Here is an 18,721-nt window from a genome sequence, read left to right as displayed (position 1 = left end):
TTTAATTGCCTCCCATGCCAGCCGAACTCAGGATCCTTTTGCAGAACCAAACATCTCTCCCCAAAGGGGCATTTTCCGATCGAGAAAGTTAAATGGCTTGGACAGTCTAATTGGGTCCATCCCGGGACTTTTTGGATCCGGTATGTCATTTTGGAACCGAGCCGATTTAGCTGCGATTCGCAGACATATCGGTAATTTTGAACAGAAAGAGTCGGCAAGTGCTGAAACCAGTTCTGCAGGGTATTGAGGGGCTGGCAGAGGAGGAAAGGTTTACAGTTTATAATATGAATGACATTGCCCAGTTGTTTGAACGGACTCAGCAGAAAATCAACGAAATCATAACAATAAATAATCAAAGGGCCAGGGAGAACAATATGGGCAAAGAGGTAATATGCACTGCAACGAAAGTTACCAATGTTATAAGAGACATCCAAGTTGGCAAAATCCCTGACATTTTAAGAGATAAAGATCTTACCCAATGGTACTGTACTCACACTAATATTAGTGGAGGAATGAATGTACATCTAGGAGATAGATGCAAACCTTTGCCAGACTCCACAATTTGGAATCTAGGGTTAGTGACATCACACCCAAATAGAGGTCCGTAGGATTGCCTGAAGAGCCAGTCACCATGTGCCTACCGTGACCTCCTATACACATCCTTCACCATGTCGCTGCCAGTGTTCCATCCTCAAGATGACTACTTCGACAAGATGGCGTCAGTACACTCCCTTGGGTACCTCGAGAATGATGTGTACAAAGAAAGGTTGCACCTCCCCGAAATGCTCATTCACGTCCAAGAGGGATGGAAAGCACCTCACACTGCCTGCTGCACTGTCAAAGAGAATAGGTACCTATGTCGTTGTGATGTGTTTGAAATCGACACTCCAGTCTGTGTTTTGAGCAATGACCAGGATCCCACAACAGAAGAATCCAGGGAGCCTCATTTGCAAAGCCCACGCCAAGCCAACCAAGAAACTAGTCTTAGTGAGATGGAAGCCAACTGCCTGGTGAAGTTGACGAAATGGAGAGCACCACGATTGTGTTGTTACCAATCATAAGACATTCCTCTATGGGGTCAGTCATGTCCAATACCCTATCCAAATTTTTGCTTTGTTCCACACGAGTACACTATTATTGGGAAAACCGTAGTAACTCCAATACCACAGCTGAATAAAGATTATGTTGTAGATAGTGTCCCCGATGTCCCAGATCCTACACCATACATACCCCATTTTGATATTAAAGTTGATAAACTGTCAGTAAACCTTCACAATCTACTCGCAAGGAAGGATACACATATAATACAAATTAGTAACAATATGGTAAAGACGGGAAACAGTTAAATGAACTTTTACATGATGGGGATTTTAGCTTAGTTACCACTAGGACCTGGGTGGAGATAGGAATAAAAGGTCTCCTTGTGTTACAGGGTGGGTTACTGTTCATCATGATGGTTATGGTAATATATCTGAGTAGACTTCTAAGATGGCAGAGGGAGAAACTCAAATTGCTAATGGAGATTACACATAAACAGTTACTTGAATAGCGTGAGTGTGGCCTAGCCTCACTGGCCACAAGGGGGGATCTGTTGACTTATGAGGGGTTTATGTATAATCTTCATCAGCAACTGTAAATAGATATTTTTATAACTATATGTTAACCAAGTTACAAAGCTGGGAATATCAGAACTTGGTTTGATAGCGGTGTGTTGTACATAGACATTGGAACAAGCGATCAAGTTGTAGATATAGCTTTGTATTGTATTGGAGGAATGTTTGGTGTGTAAACATGTGCATGCCACAAGGAATGCTATATTATGTGAGAGGGGGCAACCACTAAATTAACTACCTTATCTCAGACTGTATGAGGCCAACAAACCAATCTAGACTAGGCCATTTAAATCTCTTTGTTTGTATGAGGGCCACTTCAAAGTACCCTCTCTTTAGCTATTCAATGGTTTTACCAGGCTATGACCTAAGGTTCCCTCCAAACTCTCAATAATGGAGGGAATTTTAATGAGAGAGCCTGGATCCAGACGCCTCGGTGCCATGACCTGGCATATGTAATTTTATCACCCAAAGGGGAGGCTCTGGGATGGGACTGAGTTATGTAAGCGATATGGGATGGGGAAATTGTCCAATCCTGGATGAGATGCGTCAGATATGGAAGATGGATTGGATAGTTCTACCAATCAGGATGGCCCCATACAAGTCTATGGGAGATAGGTGTATATCAGGGTAGGTTTTGGGGAAGACAGGAGAGAAGATCCACCGATCCTGGGGGCCCCCATGCTACACCATTGGTAAATATCAGGACATTTCTCTGGCACTTACATGTATACATGATTGTCGTATGTGTTGTCTGTCTTGCTGTTTGTGGGTTTAGGGTATGAGTAGTATATGCTTTAATTCAATGGTTGAATCGTATACATTTTGTTTCTATTTTTCTTATTGTAAAATAGATTGGGGTATGTTAGTTCAGACCTCCCTACTATTCACTAAAAAATTTTGGTTGTTGTGTTAAACCTTTTACTCTTGGTCAAATAACTCTCATTAAGGTTAATCAAATCATATCAGAGAAATATTATATTTCATATTCAATAGATTTGGTCAACAATGTATAAGCAAAAAAATGGATATGACATCAATATTATAAATCAATCCATCAAATGGCCTACAACATCGCGCCACATTGATGTAAGAACCATCAGATTTTAAATTATAAATTATAATTCGAGTCGCTATTTTAAACAAAATTGAACAGTGAGTGAAATAAATGGAAATACCATAAACAGCACTCTCAACCCTCAAATAAAATAAAAAAATTTTATTAAATCACAAATATAAAATATATATAAATAAATTATATATATATAATTTATTTATATCTATTTGTTATTTTTAATTAAATTTTTTAATTTGTTTGAGGGTTGAGAGCGCTGTTTATGGTATTTCCATTTATTTCAAGCATTTTAGTTTAGTTGTTCTTTTTTGCCACCTCCTCCTTCCCCCCCCCCTTCCTCATTATAACCTGATTGGTTTCCATATAGGTCAAATGCATAACATTTATTAGCCCTTAAATAAAAATAATAAAATTTAATTGAGCAGAAGAGCAGCACTAAACAGGTCTATTTTATTGATAAAATGAAAATAACAGGTGTTCGATAAACTACAATATCTATTATGTGCAGTGATGACTAGTGCACAGGTGTTTGTTGTTGTTGTGGGAACCGATAGATTGTAATGCAGCTGATATATTAGCAACTTGCAGCGGTGCGTCTCTTCATGTTTTAAGCAATGTCTAGGCTCTCTTGAAAATTCTCTTGGCTTCAGTTCCTTCATAAACGTATGTCTAAAGAAAATCAAAGAGGGAAAAAAAAGATGTACATATTTGAATATAGCATGTCTAACTAAAATCTCTGACGTGCACAATATATTTAGTTCTCATGCACACTGGATGTTTTTACATCTGCTGTTTTTTTACTTTTTTTTATACAGCTAGTAACCCCCCTCCCCCCAGCATGTTATCCTATGTGTTCATGCACACATAGACTGTAATTAATGTTTTTTGGTTGGGACCTTTTGTGGCTCAAAAAAACCCAGGACTAGTGGGTTTCTAGAGGAGTTTTTTAGATGTAAAAACGTTCTAACATGAAAAACGCAGAAAAATGTGGCAAAACGCTGCAAACCAGTGTTTTTGGACTTTTTTTTACAAAAAAAGCTAAAAAACGATAAAAAAAGCAAACGTGGAAAAACGAGGGAAAACACTGCTAAACTCGGCAAAACGCCGCTAAACGCTAATTCAAAAACACTAAAAAAATCTGGAAAATGCAAATTTTTAACGTGACATTACACATCTGTTACTGGCATTATCAAAACGTCTGGTCTCCCACAATACACATAACATGGAAATACAATTCTTTTAGTAAATAGAAACTGCTAAATACCTTTTCTCATCAGCAGTTAGAGCAGTCTTGTGACTTTTATCAGTATCAAGCTGAGCACTGGTTAAAGCTTGTAGGAGGAGTTTTAATTATGCTCTGCCTTTAACATGAGGCTGCAAACCCATGACCCTCTGTCTGGACAGCGATGATTGGCCCTGTGCTGATTACATGCACTCTCCCAAGAAAAAAAAACTCTCTAGCAATCCATACCAAACTGACCATGTGCAGCTTGCCCCAAGGCTATGTTCTATTAGTAAATGGATTGGGGACTGAGGAAGAAGGGGTGCATCAGAGAAGACAGGATCAAACATCCTTTTTACACAATGCAGAGGATAACAAGCATGCCTTACTGCATTTAACCCTTTTACTGTATTTACTGTTGTGGGTTTAGTAACACTTGCTACTAAATGTTTATCTATTAAACACTAAAGGTAAATGGGCTGTTCACTTTGCAAGGGAGGTAATATCTCGCAAAGGAATTTTCCAAAGAGCTTAGTGAATGTGGTGAAACTTCACTTTGCAAAGAATACCAAATCATGTACATGAAATAGCAGCATTTGGGCTTGCACATAATAGGATGATGGAAATAGCAGCATTGCACTTAGTTCACTAAGCTTCTGAGATACTTTCCTTGCAAAGTTCCACTCTCCCTGTAAAGTGAACAGTCTATTTGCCTTTATTTTTATGTATTCTCTCTAAATGAAACACAATTTCTAGTAAGTAGGGTGTGAACACATACTATATATATATATATATATATATATTATATGTGTGTGTGTAAATTGATGGCACCATATAAGTATCTGTAATAATATATATATATATATATATATATATATATATACACTACACACACATATACACTTATATATAGATAGATGAATAGACATTTATGTTCCTTTGGTAGCCTATATAGATTAAGACATGTAATTGCAGTCGCAGTGGAATTATCTAAATCCTTCTGCATGCACTGCTACTGTTAGAATTTGAAGAAAGGGCAATGAAAAGCAGAGCTAAACAGATAACCTTGAATTTACTGGATTTTGACAGGTAAGTTGCATGGTAAAGTATCATTGTATACATAGGCTTCCATGTACAACACCCATCAAAAATTACCATCGTGTCTGCACTCATATTTAGTAGTTCAGCCAAAAAAAAACAAAACACATTATCAGCCCCAGAAACACCATAAAGCCATTCTTTCTTGATGATCTGAAAACGCTTCAGGACTATGAACAGAACATATAGGAGTAGCAGAAAACAAGTGACATAATTCTGGTGCAAATAAAATATATAAAATTTAAATGAAAAGACATACCTGTATAAGTTCATCGCCAACTATCACTCTCCATGTCTTCAGCTCTTTTCCATTGTCCTTTCTTTTAAATGTTCCTACGAGTTTATCTCCCTCTAAAACCCAGGAACCCTAGAAATTTAAAAGGAAATAAAAAAATCTGTCATTTTCACAACATTGCTGACATATAACACATGCAAATGATTCTGTTTTTTTAAATTTGTAAATAGATCATTCTTGAAATGTGTGAAATGTCCAAGTGCAGTAATAACTCATTCCAATCAACCCAAACTTCCCTTTTCTGTTGACTGGTGAATAGTGTTGAGCTAAGGTTCAGCCTGAACCTTAGCTCTCCACTATTGGTAGAATTGTATTGTGTGGTGTGACCTCTTGCTTTTTATTGTACCAAATAAATCAGGGAATTTAGATAAGGTGCACAACTAGCAATGTGGGTGTATCCATTTTGAAGGCAGTTACATTGGTAATATATAATTCAGGATTAGGGATGTCAAGAGTGACTTTTTATTTCTTTTAGTTAAACATTAGTCCAGACCATGATATTTTATTTTGAGTTGTTCGATAAAGCGACAGCAACATCTTCAGTCAAGTTCTACTAGATACGCTAGCTTATGAATCACAAGAAATAATAGGAATTTGTTTTACAATTTCATGTGAACTTTCATCTCCTAAGAAAACAGGCAATTAATGTAAAGATTTACAAGCTGATAGAATAATGGTGGCTAAACTGGATTAGAGCCATAAACACACTTCTCCCATCTGTCTCAGTCTTTTACAAGGTTGTGCAATCAGTGTGTTCTTCAAACACTTGCCCATAGAATTTTGGACACATACTAGTCCGTATTTATTACAGATGAAATAAACAGCAATAAAAGTACTGTGTTGGGTTCAATAAACTGCAAGTAAGAAGCACGTGGGTATTCAAAAGTCTGTAGCACTGGTCCCCGAAATTTTCCTCCAAACTGAGAATTTTTAGAACTAAACTTAGCCAAACCTGGAGCAAATTTCAGCCAGTTCTTGATGAACAACCCCCCCCCCACAATTGTTTATATGAAAATTGAAGGAGCATGGTGAAAAATTGCCAGCCAAGCAGCAGCTGCATCCAATCAGACACAAACACTGTTTTAATATTCTGAAAACCACTGGTGCCAGCTTTCAGAATACAATAGTCAGCAGAAGTGATTCATCTATCCACACTGTTTAGCATGGATGTAGGAATCTGTTAGATTTCCTTTTGTCCAGGCTGCGGACTGTAAGCATATGGCCAGGGTAAGGGTTTGATTGCTGACTTATATCTACAGTAAATGTACAAATATTTACACGAGTAATCTCACAAATTCACCGTAGTTTTAGAGTCCCCACAAATATAATAGTCTGAAAGCTGACTAGCTCGTTCTGTATTCTAAACTTAAAATGTGTCACTTTAAAGTGGACATTTAATTTCGACTTACAGAGAGTTCTGTTCCATCTGAAAGAGAATACTCAAATGTGACTCCAAGGGTGAAATTGATTTCAGCGGTCCTGAAGGTGCTGGATTCCTTTATACTAAAATTGTTCCCATCCTGTTGGATTGTGATCTTCAGGTTATCATGTGCAGCCAGCTTACGTTTCATTATATTCACACCTATGAGAAGGAAAGACAAGGGTAGAATTACTAAAACTGGTGCACTCAGAAGCTAGTGCAGCTGTGTATGATAGCCAATCAGCTTCTAACTTCAGCTTGTTCAATTAAGCTTTGGCAATAAAACCTGGAAGCTGATTGGTTTCTATGCAGAACTACACCCGATTTTTCAATCTCCACTTTTAGTAAATACCCTCAAGTCTGTTAAAAATATAGAATATAAAAAAATGTGGTCAAATGTGGCAATTGTTATAACAAGAGAATAATAAAAGCTTTAAATTATAGAAATATAAAATATATATAAAATATGTTTTAAAAGACTACAGTTTCCTTTCCTAGAACAGACAATAGATTCCCATTACTTTTTTTTTATTTCGAGTTGCCCACAGATGATTTTGAAGTAAAAACAAACATAATTTGATCATTAGCTGTAGTTGCGGTACTGTTGCAAGAAAACATACCCATAACTTCCATAAACTTATCATAGTTTTCATTTTTGTCAACTTTCCATGTTCCGTTGAATGTCATGATGCTGGCTGTAGGGAGAGATCTAGGAGACACAGAATGTCCAACCTGAGATACCAGTCTGTGTGTCCTTGTCCAATTTATTTTCTTCTGTTATCTAGAAACAGTTCTCCATGTGATGTGGCTGTCTAAAGTCTATTCTAAGGTGTTAATGTATTTCTCCGCCTCTGAAGTGACTCACCCATTTAAACCTTGTCCTCCTTCCTATACACAATGTAGAATTGTTCGCTTGTAGAAAATGTTGCATTAAGATTTACAACTGCAGAAGATCTGAATATTTTTACTATTAAAAGTGCTTTCTTGGTGGAACTGGAAAAAAACGGCATAATATGCCATTTAAAGAGCCTGTTTCTAAAACCAAACATAGCACAGCTTAAATCCAGTTCCAGCTGATCACCTTTCCTATTTTGCATGGCATGTAAAAAACAATGATATTCTCTTTCAGATTCCTTTCACTTTCCTTGAAGTCACTTTACTCAAAAACATTTTTTTTATAAATTGACTTATGTTAAAGAAGTCTTTATATGAATTAACGGAAACAAATTCTACAATTATTAGGCCAGGAGCTACTTATAAGCTTATGGGCAGGCACAGTGGCTAAATAGTTAGCACTTCCGCCTGGCAGTATTAGGGTTGTTGGTTCAAATCCCAGCCACGGCACCTCCTGCCTGGAGTTTGCATGTTTTCCCTGTGCCTGCGTGGGTTTCCTCTGGGTACTCCGGTTTCCTCCCACACTCCAAAGACATGCTGGTAGGTTAATTGGATCCTGTCAAAATTGGCCCTAGTATATGTATGAATGTAAATTAGGGACCTTAGATTGTACGCCCCTTGAGGGTTAGGGACTGATGTGAACGTACAACATATATATGTAAAGCATTGCGTAAGTTGACAGCGCTATACAAGTACCTGAAATAAATAAGCAAGGCTTTATAGTGGTTAATGATATTTTCCAACATTTATATTACTTCACAGAAGCTGCTTAAAGGCTAAGGCCACATTTAAAAAAATAAATGCACATATTTTTTTTTCAAGAAATAAATGTGCATATTTTTCACTGGAGCCTGCAAAGTATTGCAACCTTAATCAGTGGATCATGGGTGCACTGCCAGGATCATGCAGATTCTTTGTCCAGCTCCCTGCCAGCACCAAGTGATGGATTGTGGTTGACATAGTGGAAAGTATGTCACCAGACTGGAGAGGCCTGAAAACAGGTAGGTACTTATATACATCTTTCTTGCACAGGATAGTCAGCATAGGTGTTGGGGGGAGGGAGCATTTTTAAGATTAGTTATTTAGCCTGGAATTCCACGTTAAACTTTCCACTCTGTAATATCATTCTGCACCTCTCCTTTTTATACTTCCGCCCTACCTCTTTAAACGTTTGCAGCCTGAAATGAAGACAGACACAGGTTTTGTTTTATCCAGCTATATTTACTTGAGCAACGTATAACATTGACCTAAAGGGACGCTTTTTGGACGCCATGGACATTTCTCAGTTTCCAGGCAGAAAGAACAGTAAAAATGCAGACAGGGCCCAGGACAAAGCACTCGGGACAAAATGTATGTGAAATGGGTTGATACAGTAATGTTTTACTATGTGATTTTAGCATATTGAGTGAATGTCACTTTTAAAATGTTTTAATTTCCCGCCGGTTCCATCCCCGTATGTCCCGACGCTCGCAGGGAACGGAACCCAGAAGACGGATGCCGGCATCGTCGGGAGGAGATGGCCGAGGACTCTGCAAGGGGGACATCGTGGGAGCGAAGGACAAGGTAAGTGATCGAGGGAATCCCTGAGCAAAGCTGCAGGGTAATCCTGAGTGTAGCTCAGGGTTACCGCTTTTGGTACTGAAAGTTGATCCCGAGCTACACTCGAGAATACCGCCAGGGAGGTTAAGGCTGCAAATTGACAAAATGTGGTGATTTTAAAGAGGGTGATTCTATTCTATATCTACTGTATATATATCACCCTCACTGCTGTCCTCTCCTTATTACTGCACTCATCAACTCCTACCAATTCTGGACCCACATGCAAACAAAACTTCCAGGACAATGGGGCATGTCCCTTCATATAAATCACACTTTCTTATTACCTGCTCATCTGCACTTTGGAATATTTGCTCTGCCTGTAACAAAATCAACTCTACTCGTGTCCTTTTCATCACTAACTACTTTAACCTACTTGTTGTTACTGAAATCTGGCTGAAAAGAATTTGACTCTATCTCTCCTGCTGCCCTCTCTCATGCTGGCCTCCTCCAGACTCACTTTCCCATACCCAGTGGATGGAAAAGAGGTGGAGTAGGAATCCTTCTATCCCACCCTTCAGATTCTTCACTTACCTTCCTCTCTGTCCCTCTTCTCAATATATTTGTCTTTTTTCTCCAGTTTCTTACAGAATTCCTGTGATTTATTGGCCTCATGGACTGGTATCGATCTTCCTTGATGACTTTGTCTGCCTGGCTATCATACACTCTTCTGAAATTCCCACAATCATTGTTGGTGACTTCAACATCCCTGTACATATTAGCACTCCAGCTACTTCTAAACTTCTCAGCCTAACCTCTGCTTTTGACCTCACCTGGACACATGCTTCTTCTCACTCTGATGGCAATGCCATTGACCTTGTATTCACCTACCTATGCACCTGTTCAATAATCTTTTTACTTTCTTTTCACTACCTTATTAGCTAAACTCTCTCCTTGTCTTCCACCACCTTTCCCTCCAATGCCCTAATAGTGACCTATAGAAACCTTTACCACTTTAACTCTCTCTTCTTTATTCTGCAACAAACTATCTCTATGGCAAAATCTCACCTCTGTCTCAACCTAGCCACTTCCATCTACTACAGTTCACTCTCATCCTCCCTGGGCACACTCAACCCTTCAATATACACAGAATCAGGCCCTGACCACTACAACTTTGGCAAACAGATGTTACCAGAACTCTCAAAAACATAGCTGCACTCTTAAAGTGTTACTAATCCCAGGACCCTGCATTCACTATATCTGGTCTCCCACAGTACACACTACATGGAAATGCAATTATGTTAGTAAATATAAACTGCTAATTACCTTTTCTCATCAGCAGTATATAGCAGTCTTGTGACTTCTACCAGTGTCCAGCTGAGCACTGGTTAAAACTTGTAGGAGGAGTTTTAATTTTGCTCTAGGAAAATGCAGGACCCCTGACATTTGTCTGGACAGTGCTGATTGGCCCTGTGCTGATCACATGCACTCTCCCAGAAAAAAAAAACACTTTTCTAACAATACACACCAAACTGAGCATGTGCAGAGTGACTCCACATGATATGTCTTATCAGGAGATGAGAGGGGGACACTGGAAGAAGGGGAAGATCAGAGAAGTCAGAATAAAACACATTTACATAATGCAGAGGATTAACCCCTTGGGTTCCACAGTGAGTATAACAAGCATGCTTTACTGCATATACAGACTGATTTTACTGTTGTGGGTTTAGTAACACTTTAGGAATATGTAGCGTAAGACTAATTTTCAGCAATACTTCACCCAGTGCAAATACAAAAATACAACCTACTGTAAGACCCATTACCCTGCTTCCTTTTACCTCCAAACTCCTTGAATGCCTACTCTACAACTACCTGAGCTACCACCTCACTGTGAGTAACCTTCTTAACCCCTTTAGTCTGGGTTTTGCTTGCCATACTCTGCAGAAACTGCTCCCCTAAAACTCATGAATGACTTACTAATGAACAAAACAATGGTCACTATTCTGTACTCTTACTCTTGGACTTCTCTGTGCTCTTCATTGGTTCTTATCTTACCTATTTCACTGCACCTAAAGTCACTTACAACTCTACCTCCTCCGCTTCTCTTATTTTTTCTATTGGGGACCCTCAAGGTTCTGTCCTTGAATGTCCCATATTCTCTATTATACATCTTCTCCATTGGTCATAACCTCCCTCGGCTTCCAATACTATTTCTATGCCGACAACACTCAAATCTATCTTTGTACTATGCCTCAGCTCACACCATCAGTCTCCCGATGCATCACACATTCTAACAGATATAGATATATATATATATATACGCATACACAAACACATGAATGTCTCAAACACAGTCTATCCAAAACTAAGCTCATATGTCCTCCCCATATGCCCCTTCACCAGAGTTCTCTGCCAAGACTGATCACACAACTCTCAGTCCATCCAAAATATCCAAAATATGTCCCTTTTTAAACATGGACACCACAAACCTTCTAATCCACTCCCTGATTATCTCCCACCTTGACTATAGCAATTCCTGCCTCACTGACTTATTTTTACATAAGCTATGCAACATTCAGTCCATCGTGACTACTACTGTCAGATCATCCAACTTACCAACCGTTTAGTGTCTGCTACCCTTCACCCAATGAATAAATATAAAAATGCCAACAACAATCTACAAAGCCATCTACAATACTGCCCCCAGCTACATCACTAACCTTGTCCTAAAATACCAACCAAACTGTTCTCTTTGGTCCTTCCAGGACCTCCTTGTCTCTAGCTCCCTCATCATCTCTCCCCATGCTCACCTCCAGGACTTCTCCAGAGCCTCTCCCATCTTCTGGAACTCCTTAGCACAATTTGTCAGACTATCTCCTACTCTATCCATCTTTTGGAGATTCCTGAAAAACCATCTCTTTAGAGAAGCCTATTCTGGCACTACCTAAAAACTGAGCTTTTACTTTCTCCATCAGCTCATCCCCCACAGTTATTTCCTTTTGTATCACTTGACCCTCCCTTTTAGATTGTAAGTTCTAAAGAGCAGGCTGTCTGATTTCTCTTGTTTTGAATTCTATTTTAACTGTACTGTGTGCCTTCATTTTGAAAAGTGGTGCACAAAATATAGGTGCTATTTAAGTCCTGTATAATAATAATAATCCTTTTAAGATCCTATTCACAGACTGAAAATTACTATTTTGCACCTGATTCATCAACAATGCCATTTTACATATCTGGAAAATGACTCCACAAACATATCAATATCAGGGAGCCCGTCAGATAGTTGTCACTGGAGCAGGTGTTCCCTTTGGAAAATGTACCCTTGCCATCTGTTCCTGTGGTAACTGTAAAATATTGTACTTTCCATCACTGTCTCTCCTTGTGAAAATAATAACAGAACAAACAGCAAGATGTAATCTCCCCAGCGGGCACATGGCAATAAAAGCCTTGAGAGGTTCTAAGACTTCCTCATTCTAACCAAAAATGGAAGTTGGCTGTAGATATACGAGGGGAGTTTGAGTCAAACTGGGACTTATAAGTTTATATAATAAAAGAACAAATTTCAAGGAGTGGAAACTGCATTTATTTTTTGAAATACTCCCTGCTACATGTATACACTTATCCCAGCACTTATCTAATGCCTGGAAAGCTTCGGCATAGAAAGATTTGTCAGTACGCCTGAACCATCCCAGGACAGCCTGCTTCAGTTCATCATTATTGTGTTCACTGTTCCCACAGAAAGATTTGTCTCTTGTGCAATATCACGACAGGTTTTGCGTCAGCTATCCAGGATCAGGCATTGAATGTGCTGGATGTTCAGAGGAATGACTGCTGTGGGCTGGAAACCATGGCGTCTGGAATCATCACTGACGTACTGTGTTTGAAGTCATCTGTAGATTCTCGTGGGTTTTATGCCTTCATTCACAAGAAACTTCATCACCACGCGCTGTTCCATACACACACTAACACTGTGGTCTGCCATCTTAATTAATGATCTCTGGACTGGCTCACGATATGTGCGCTGCCTATCAGTTATAGGACACACTTGCCACTTACTACTGCCTTTAGTACCGCCTTGCTAGCATCCCTTTTTTTACCTGTAAAATTAAAAGTCCCAGTTTGACTTGAATGCCCCTCGTACTTTATATTGAATGGTACTATAAAAAGTACAGAGAACTTATAGACTTTACAACTAGATTGCACCATTTCAATCTGGAGGGTTGTAGAATATCCTATTTTGTGGCAAAGTATCTAAACTAAACTTTATTAAGTGGATAGGTTTTTATAATGTGTGCTGTGGTTGATCTCACTGATGGCATGGAAAATGGAGGGCAAAATGCTTGTGTTGGACTATACATCTCACTGATGATATTAATACTGATGAAGTGTGTGCATGTGTGATGGAGTACAGATCTCACTGGGCTGTGTGTGCTGCAATGAAAATTTTACAGGTGAGAGGGATACCAGGTATGATCTGCGAGATGAAGTGTTAATTTTACAGAGGTGAGAGAGTTTTTGAAAAGCTCAATTAGTGGTGCTGTGGTTGAAGTTTTAGAAAATCATGAGCCCCTGAAGTTTGCTAAAGCCAATGGAGCCTGAACCAGGCTCAAAAAAGTGTGTATTAAGGAGCAGGAAGTGAAGCAAAATTGTGCAGAATGGTCTAAGATCCTGGCAGCCTTGCCTGATGAGAGATGAGAGACAATGGCTGTTATATATGATAAAAAATGCTGTCCATGAAGCTTTAGTATGGACTAAAATATGCCTTTCAGAAGAGCAAATTGCAAAGGAATTTGTATAAAGACAGATAGAGATTGTAAAGCTGACCATCAAATAAAAGGACTAAAGGAATGTCTAAGGGCAGCCGAAAATTGAATATTCTTTTTTGATCAGCCTACAAGCTGGACAATTTCATGCATCCACACAAGCGAGGTGGATGAAGGAATACTCCCTGCTATTGCATTCTGACAGCGGGGACCCCTCCGTTGTCAGAATACACTGATCAGTACTGCAGCCAATTGAGTGCAGACACTGAGCGAATTAAAAATTTCCAACAGTCACATTTGAGAAAAGTAGATCATTAGATCAACTTCTCCCAAGCAGGAACAGCCATAGGTGAATTGAAATTTGGCCAGTTTCAATCCATCTATGGCCAGCGTTATATCATCAACACATTGAACAGTAGAACCCCTAGGGATATTTACTGCTCAAACCTATTCAGTTTTGCAGCAGGCTTGCTGGGGGAAGGATCATATGATCAGCCTGTTTAAGCATCTGCTCAAAATCCTAAATCTGAGCCTGGGAGAGTAATGAACTATTATAACCTCTGATCCAAGACATTTTAGGATCTTTGAACAATGGATCACAGATGCGATTTGCTGGGACTCAACTGAGGGTTGTCTCAAGACTGAACAAGAAGCCTTGGTGTGAAACATTCAACAGAATGGGTGTATGCTAGTCTGGAGAGGACCCCCTTTTTCACTCTCCATCTCCGTCACCTTATCCCCTTTCGCATTTCCCTATTTTAATATACCGTATATCCATTTATATTTAAAACCAACCCTTATTTTAAGATATAGTGGTCCTTCATTAGAATCAAGGCACTGTATACAAAGCACCTTCTCCAATGGCACGAAAAAAAGTGAACCAAAAAATTGTTTATCTTTCATTTTTCCTTACCATGTACTATTGTTGCCCTTCACAATGCTAATTGAGGCTTCTCATTCCCTCATGACATAGTTTCCCCTTTTAGGATTTTCTCTTAGGACCTGACACTGACGGCCCGGATTATTGTCCCCTACCTGAGTCACAACACTCCTTTGAGTCTTCCTTAACCCCTTCATGGGTTAACCCTTTTTCAGTATTGTCTAGGGAAGAATTTACAGCTATTATGTCTGAATTTATGAGCAAAACTGTAACCGTGATAGCATGCTAGGGCCACAAGCATGTTCTTATATTATCTCCTCCAAAGTCCCTCTCTTAAATTCCTTAGGCTGCAGTTCTACTGCTTCTTCACAGTAGGTGAAGTATGAGAAGGATTGTACTTTATCCATATATGAGGTTTCGGAACTCGAGAAATCATCACCTGTAAAGGAGGTGTTCCTAAAGAGCTGGTCTTTCCCAGTAGTGTCCTTTGAAAGGCTCTTTTCTCCCTATCAGGTTCTGCCTGCAACTTGTCATTGCAACCATGTCTATCTGCCAGACCTTAGCTGTTTTGTCCATCGTAATGGATTATTTTCTCCTCCAGCAACTGGAACTTATGCCTGTAGCCCTATGCTTTCATGTTCATGACCTAGTGGATATTATATACAGTACCAACTATCCAGGATGATTTCCCTTTCAGTACATATGCGAAGGACCCTTTGACTCTGTTGGTTTAAAGAGCATCAGTGGCTTTAGGATACATCAGTGCCTTTTGCTCATACTCATGCCCTATATAATTGAAAATTCCTAGATAACTTAATTAGGGAAGTAAATGGGGCATTTTGCTCCGGAAAAAGAAAGGCAAGTATCACTATCTTGGAAACCCTATACTCCTCAGGCTGAAGAGTTCCTTTTGTTTCCCTCCGGCCTCCTGTACCAAAGTAAAGCCTGGATGCCTATTTGCATGTCCCCATCTTCCCAGCACATCAATGCTATTTGTATTTTGCTATGGGCATTCAAGAATACTAATTTTGCTGCCCTTCCCTTTGGCCTGTGCATTGCACGTCAGATCTTCACCAAAGTGATAGCCACTGTACTTGCCCTGACCTTCTTCTGAGGGAGCAATTAACTCAGGCTCTATCAGCCAATGTCCAGCAGACCCTACAGAGATTTGGGTGGATCCTAACTCTCCAGAAATCAGCTCTGGGATCTCACTACTTGGAATATCTGGGCTTGATCTTAGACATGGCACTGATCAAGGTTTTTCTTCACTCTGAACAAACTCTTCACTCCCATGTTCAGATTCTGCAGTCAGGAAGCCATCTGACCCTCTTTTTTTGCATGAGGTTCCTGAGCATGATGGCATCTTCCACACAGTTCCATATGCCCAATTTTACTCCAGACCATAGCAACCTAACATTCTGGAAGTGTAGGACAAAAGCGTACAGTCTCGGGTTTGTCCCATAAGCGGATCTGCAGGACCTAGTCATAAGTTAAATGCTGGAGAAATCCTTTCTCCCAATGGTTTGGAAGGCGTTCATAATGGATGCCAGCCTATCAGGCTGAAGAGGAGTCCTAGGTATCCTCTCGTTTCAAGGGACCTGGTTGACAGAGGAAGCTTAGCTTGAATTCAGTGCATTTCAGTTATCGTTTTAATGCTGGACCTCTCATCTATGAGGTCATCAAACCAAGATTCAGTTGGACAACACAGTAGCTTTCAACAACTATCAAGGAGGATGTAATTCTGGCTTAGGCAGAACTTCATATTCCAGCCTTGACAGTCATGCACATCCCAGGTATGGAAAACTGGCAGTTGGACTTTCTCAGTTGTCAACATCTGCACTTCACTACAAGGTGTTTCAAGACCTCTGCCGCAGGTGGGGACACTGCTTGCACCACCTTCAACAACAAACTCAGCAGGGTTGTCGCAAGATCCAGGCATTATCTAGCCTTTGCAGTGGAGGATCTGGTGACTGTGGAAACAGTTCAGCCTGCTTATTTTGTTTCCTCCTCTGCAGGTCCTTCTTTGCCCACTCTGCAGGATCAAATGGGGGGTGATTCTCATCACAACCAACTGGCCCATGAGGACATATTATTATACAGGTTTTATATAGTTCCATCAGTTTGCGCAGAGCTTTACAAAATGAAGGTAGACATTACAGTAACAATCTAATTTGGTACAAGAGGAAACAGAGGAAACATAGTACCCACACCTCGCCAAACTTTGACAGACTATCCATGGGCCCTCTCAGACTATCAGGATCTGTTGTCCCAAGGGTCAGTTTGCCACCCTGCTTCTTGGTTGTTGACTTTAATGATTGTCCATTGAAGCCCGGGTCCTGAGGGACAGGGGCTTGTTGGATTTGGTCATCACTGTGCTCTGTAAAGCCAGTATATAGACTTATAGCGAAGTCTACCATCGCTCATGGAACACATATTTTTTTGGTAAAAGACAAGAAAATTCCATCTCAGAAAGAAAAACCTGTCTTTTCTTGTCTGGATCAAGGTTTGGCCTTGAGTACCATCAAGGGTCAACTTTCTTAGCAGTTCTTTTCAGAGCTTCCCACTCCTTAGGTGAAGGCCTTTGCACAGGGTATTGCTCACATTGTTCTTCCTGTATGTTCCCAAGTGACTTTGTGGGATCTCAACTTGTTATGTTGGCTCTTAAAAGACTGCCCTTTGAACCTTTTCTGTCCATCCTTAGTTGCAAGACTGCGACTGCCTTTCTTGTTGCCATCACTTCTGCAATGTGAGTTTCTGAGTTGGCAGCCTTAGCTACACAAGGACAAAGTTGTTTTGATGTTCATTGTTTCTTTTTCTTTCCAAGATGGTTTTTTCCCTTCACCTTAACCAGGACATGTGCTCTGCTCGGATACATCCTTAGATTGCCTTCCAGTGTTGGATGTGGTATTTAGTGTTCGAGTTTTTCACAGCTACAGCTTCCTTTTGATAGTCTGACTTTTTGTTTGTTATTAATGAAGGTTCCATGTTCCTTATGGGATCAATACAGAGAAATTCAGAAATGGAAAAATAGAAAAATATTTTTGGCTTACTGTAAAATCCTTTTCATGGGATAAATTTTAGGGCACAGATCCTCTCTCTGTTCTTATGATCTACTATTGCTTGCTAACAAAAGTAAGGTATGCGTGAACTGGGGAGTGGTGGGTTATATTGAACAGTCCTTACATTGTTTTTTCAGTGTCCATTCTCCTGAAGGCACAAATATATCCCCATTTTAATCATCCTGTGTTCCATAATGTACTACCTGAAAAGGATTTTGATGCCGATTGAGTGACATGCCCCTCTGTGTTTTTGGCCTAGTGTACTGTTTGTTCACTAAACTGTGGTGCATGATGGTTTGAGGTAGGTAGGTGGGGGCTGGCTTAACCTATTTATTTTTGGCAGTGTCTAAACAGCAGCATAATCTTATGTCAAGGAATTACTACTATCCTGTATCTCTCAATGTACTTCAAGAAAAAGATTTTACTGTATGTACAAAAACCTTATTGTTTTGGGGTTTTTTTTTGGGGGGGGGGTTAGGCTTGTTCATCACATAGCTGCTTAGACTGCCATACAGTAGCATCTAGTTTTAATTTAATTTACAGACATACACTGTATTTTCCTTTTAACTGAAAAAATAGGCAGCATGCATCCATATTGTAAAAGTTTACAAAGACTGCACTGCAACCATGTACTATTACAGAAGTCATCCTTCAATAAAACTATGTCATTATCAATGTGCCTGGTAGTACATAGGTCCAAGTCCAGGGAGACAAAGTAATAAAATCATCTTGGCGGTTAGACTCAAAGTTGTCGGTGAATTATCAGTTTTATTGGAGGCTGGGTTAAGCAACTCCTTTGTAAATATTGTATCAGTGAACATTCAGATAAAGATTACAAATGTTCAGACTAGGGACAATAAATATTGTAT

The 18,721-nt window shown here is 39.6% G+C and overlaps 1 protein-coding gene across 1 annotated transcript; it reads right to left on the bottom strand.

Moving 5' to 3' along the window:
* Positions 1–3,115: 3,115 nt before the first annotated feature.
* On the bottom strand, positions 3,116–7,484 carry LOC149472143 (fatty acid-binding protein, intestinal-like). Its single transcript, XM_089691618.1, has 4 exons — positions 7,341–7,484; positions 6,710–6,882; positions 5,265–5,372; positions 3,116–3,354 (listed from the first exon to the last, which is right to left on the bottom strand). Exons 1-4 carry the CDS (start codon positions 7,405–7,407, stop codon positions 3,304–3,306), a joined length of 399 nt encoding a protein of 132 aa, XP_089547744.1. The 5' UTR covers positions 7,408–7,484; the 3' UTR covers positions 3,116–3,303.
* Between the last annotated feature and the right edge of the window lie 11,237 nt (positions 7,485–18,721).

Source organism: Staurois parvus, unplaced genomic scaffold (assembly GCF_062004578.1).
Source record: "Staurois parvus isolate SC_StPar_1 unplaced genomic scaffold, SC_StPar_1.0 ptg000022l, whole genome shotgun sequence".
Classification (NCBI taxonomy): Eukaryota; Metazoa; Chordata; class Amphibia; order Anura; family Ranidae; genus Staurois; species Staurois parvus.
The sequence above is the reverse complement of the archived record's forward strand: the minus strand, read 5'-3'. Positions and strand labels throughout refer to the sequence as shown.

What these genes read in the sequence shown, in the direction of transcription:
- LOC149472143 (XM_089691618.1), bottom strand. Translation starts at nt 7,407, where the DNA reads ATGACATTCAACGGAACATGGAAAGTTGACAAAAATGAAAACTATGAT. An exon ending in TAAGTTTATGGAAGTTATGG is followed by an intron (nt 6,883 to 7,340) that starts GTATGTTTTCTT and finishes TCCTTCTCATAG; the next exon opens with GTGTGAATATAATGAAACGT. An exon ending in CAGATGGAACAGAACTCTCT is followed by an intron (nt 5,373 to 6,709) that starts GTAAGTCGAAAT and finishes TTAAATTTCTAG; the next exon opens with GGTTCCTGGGTTTTAGAGGG.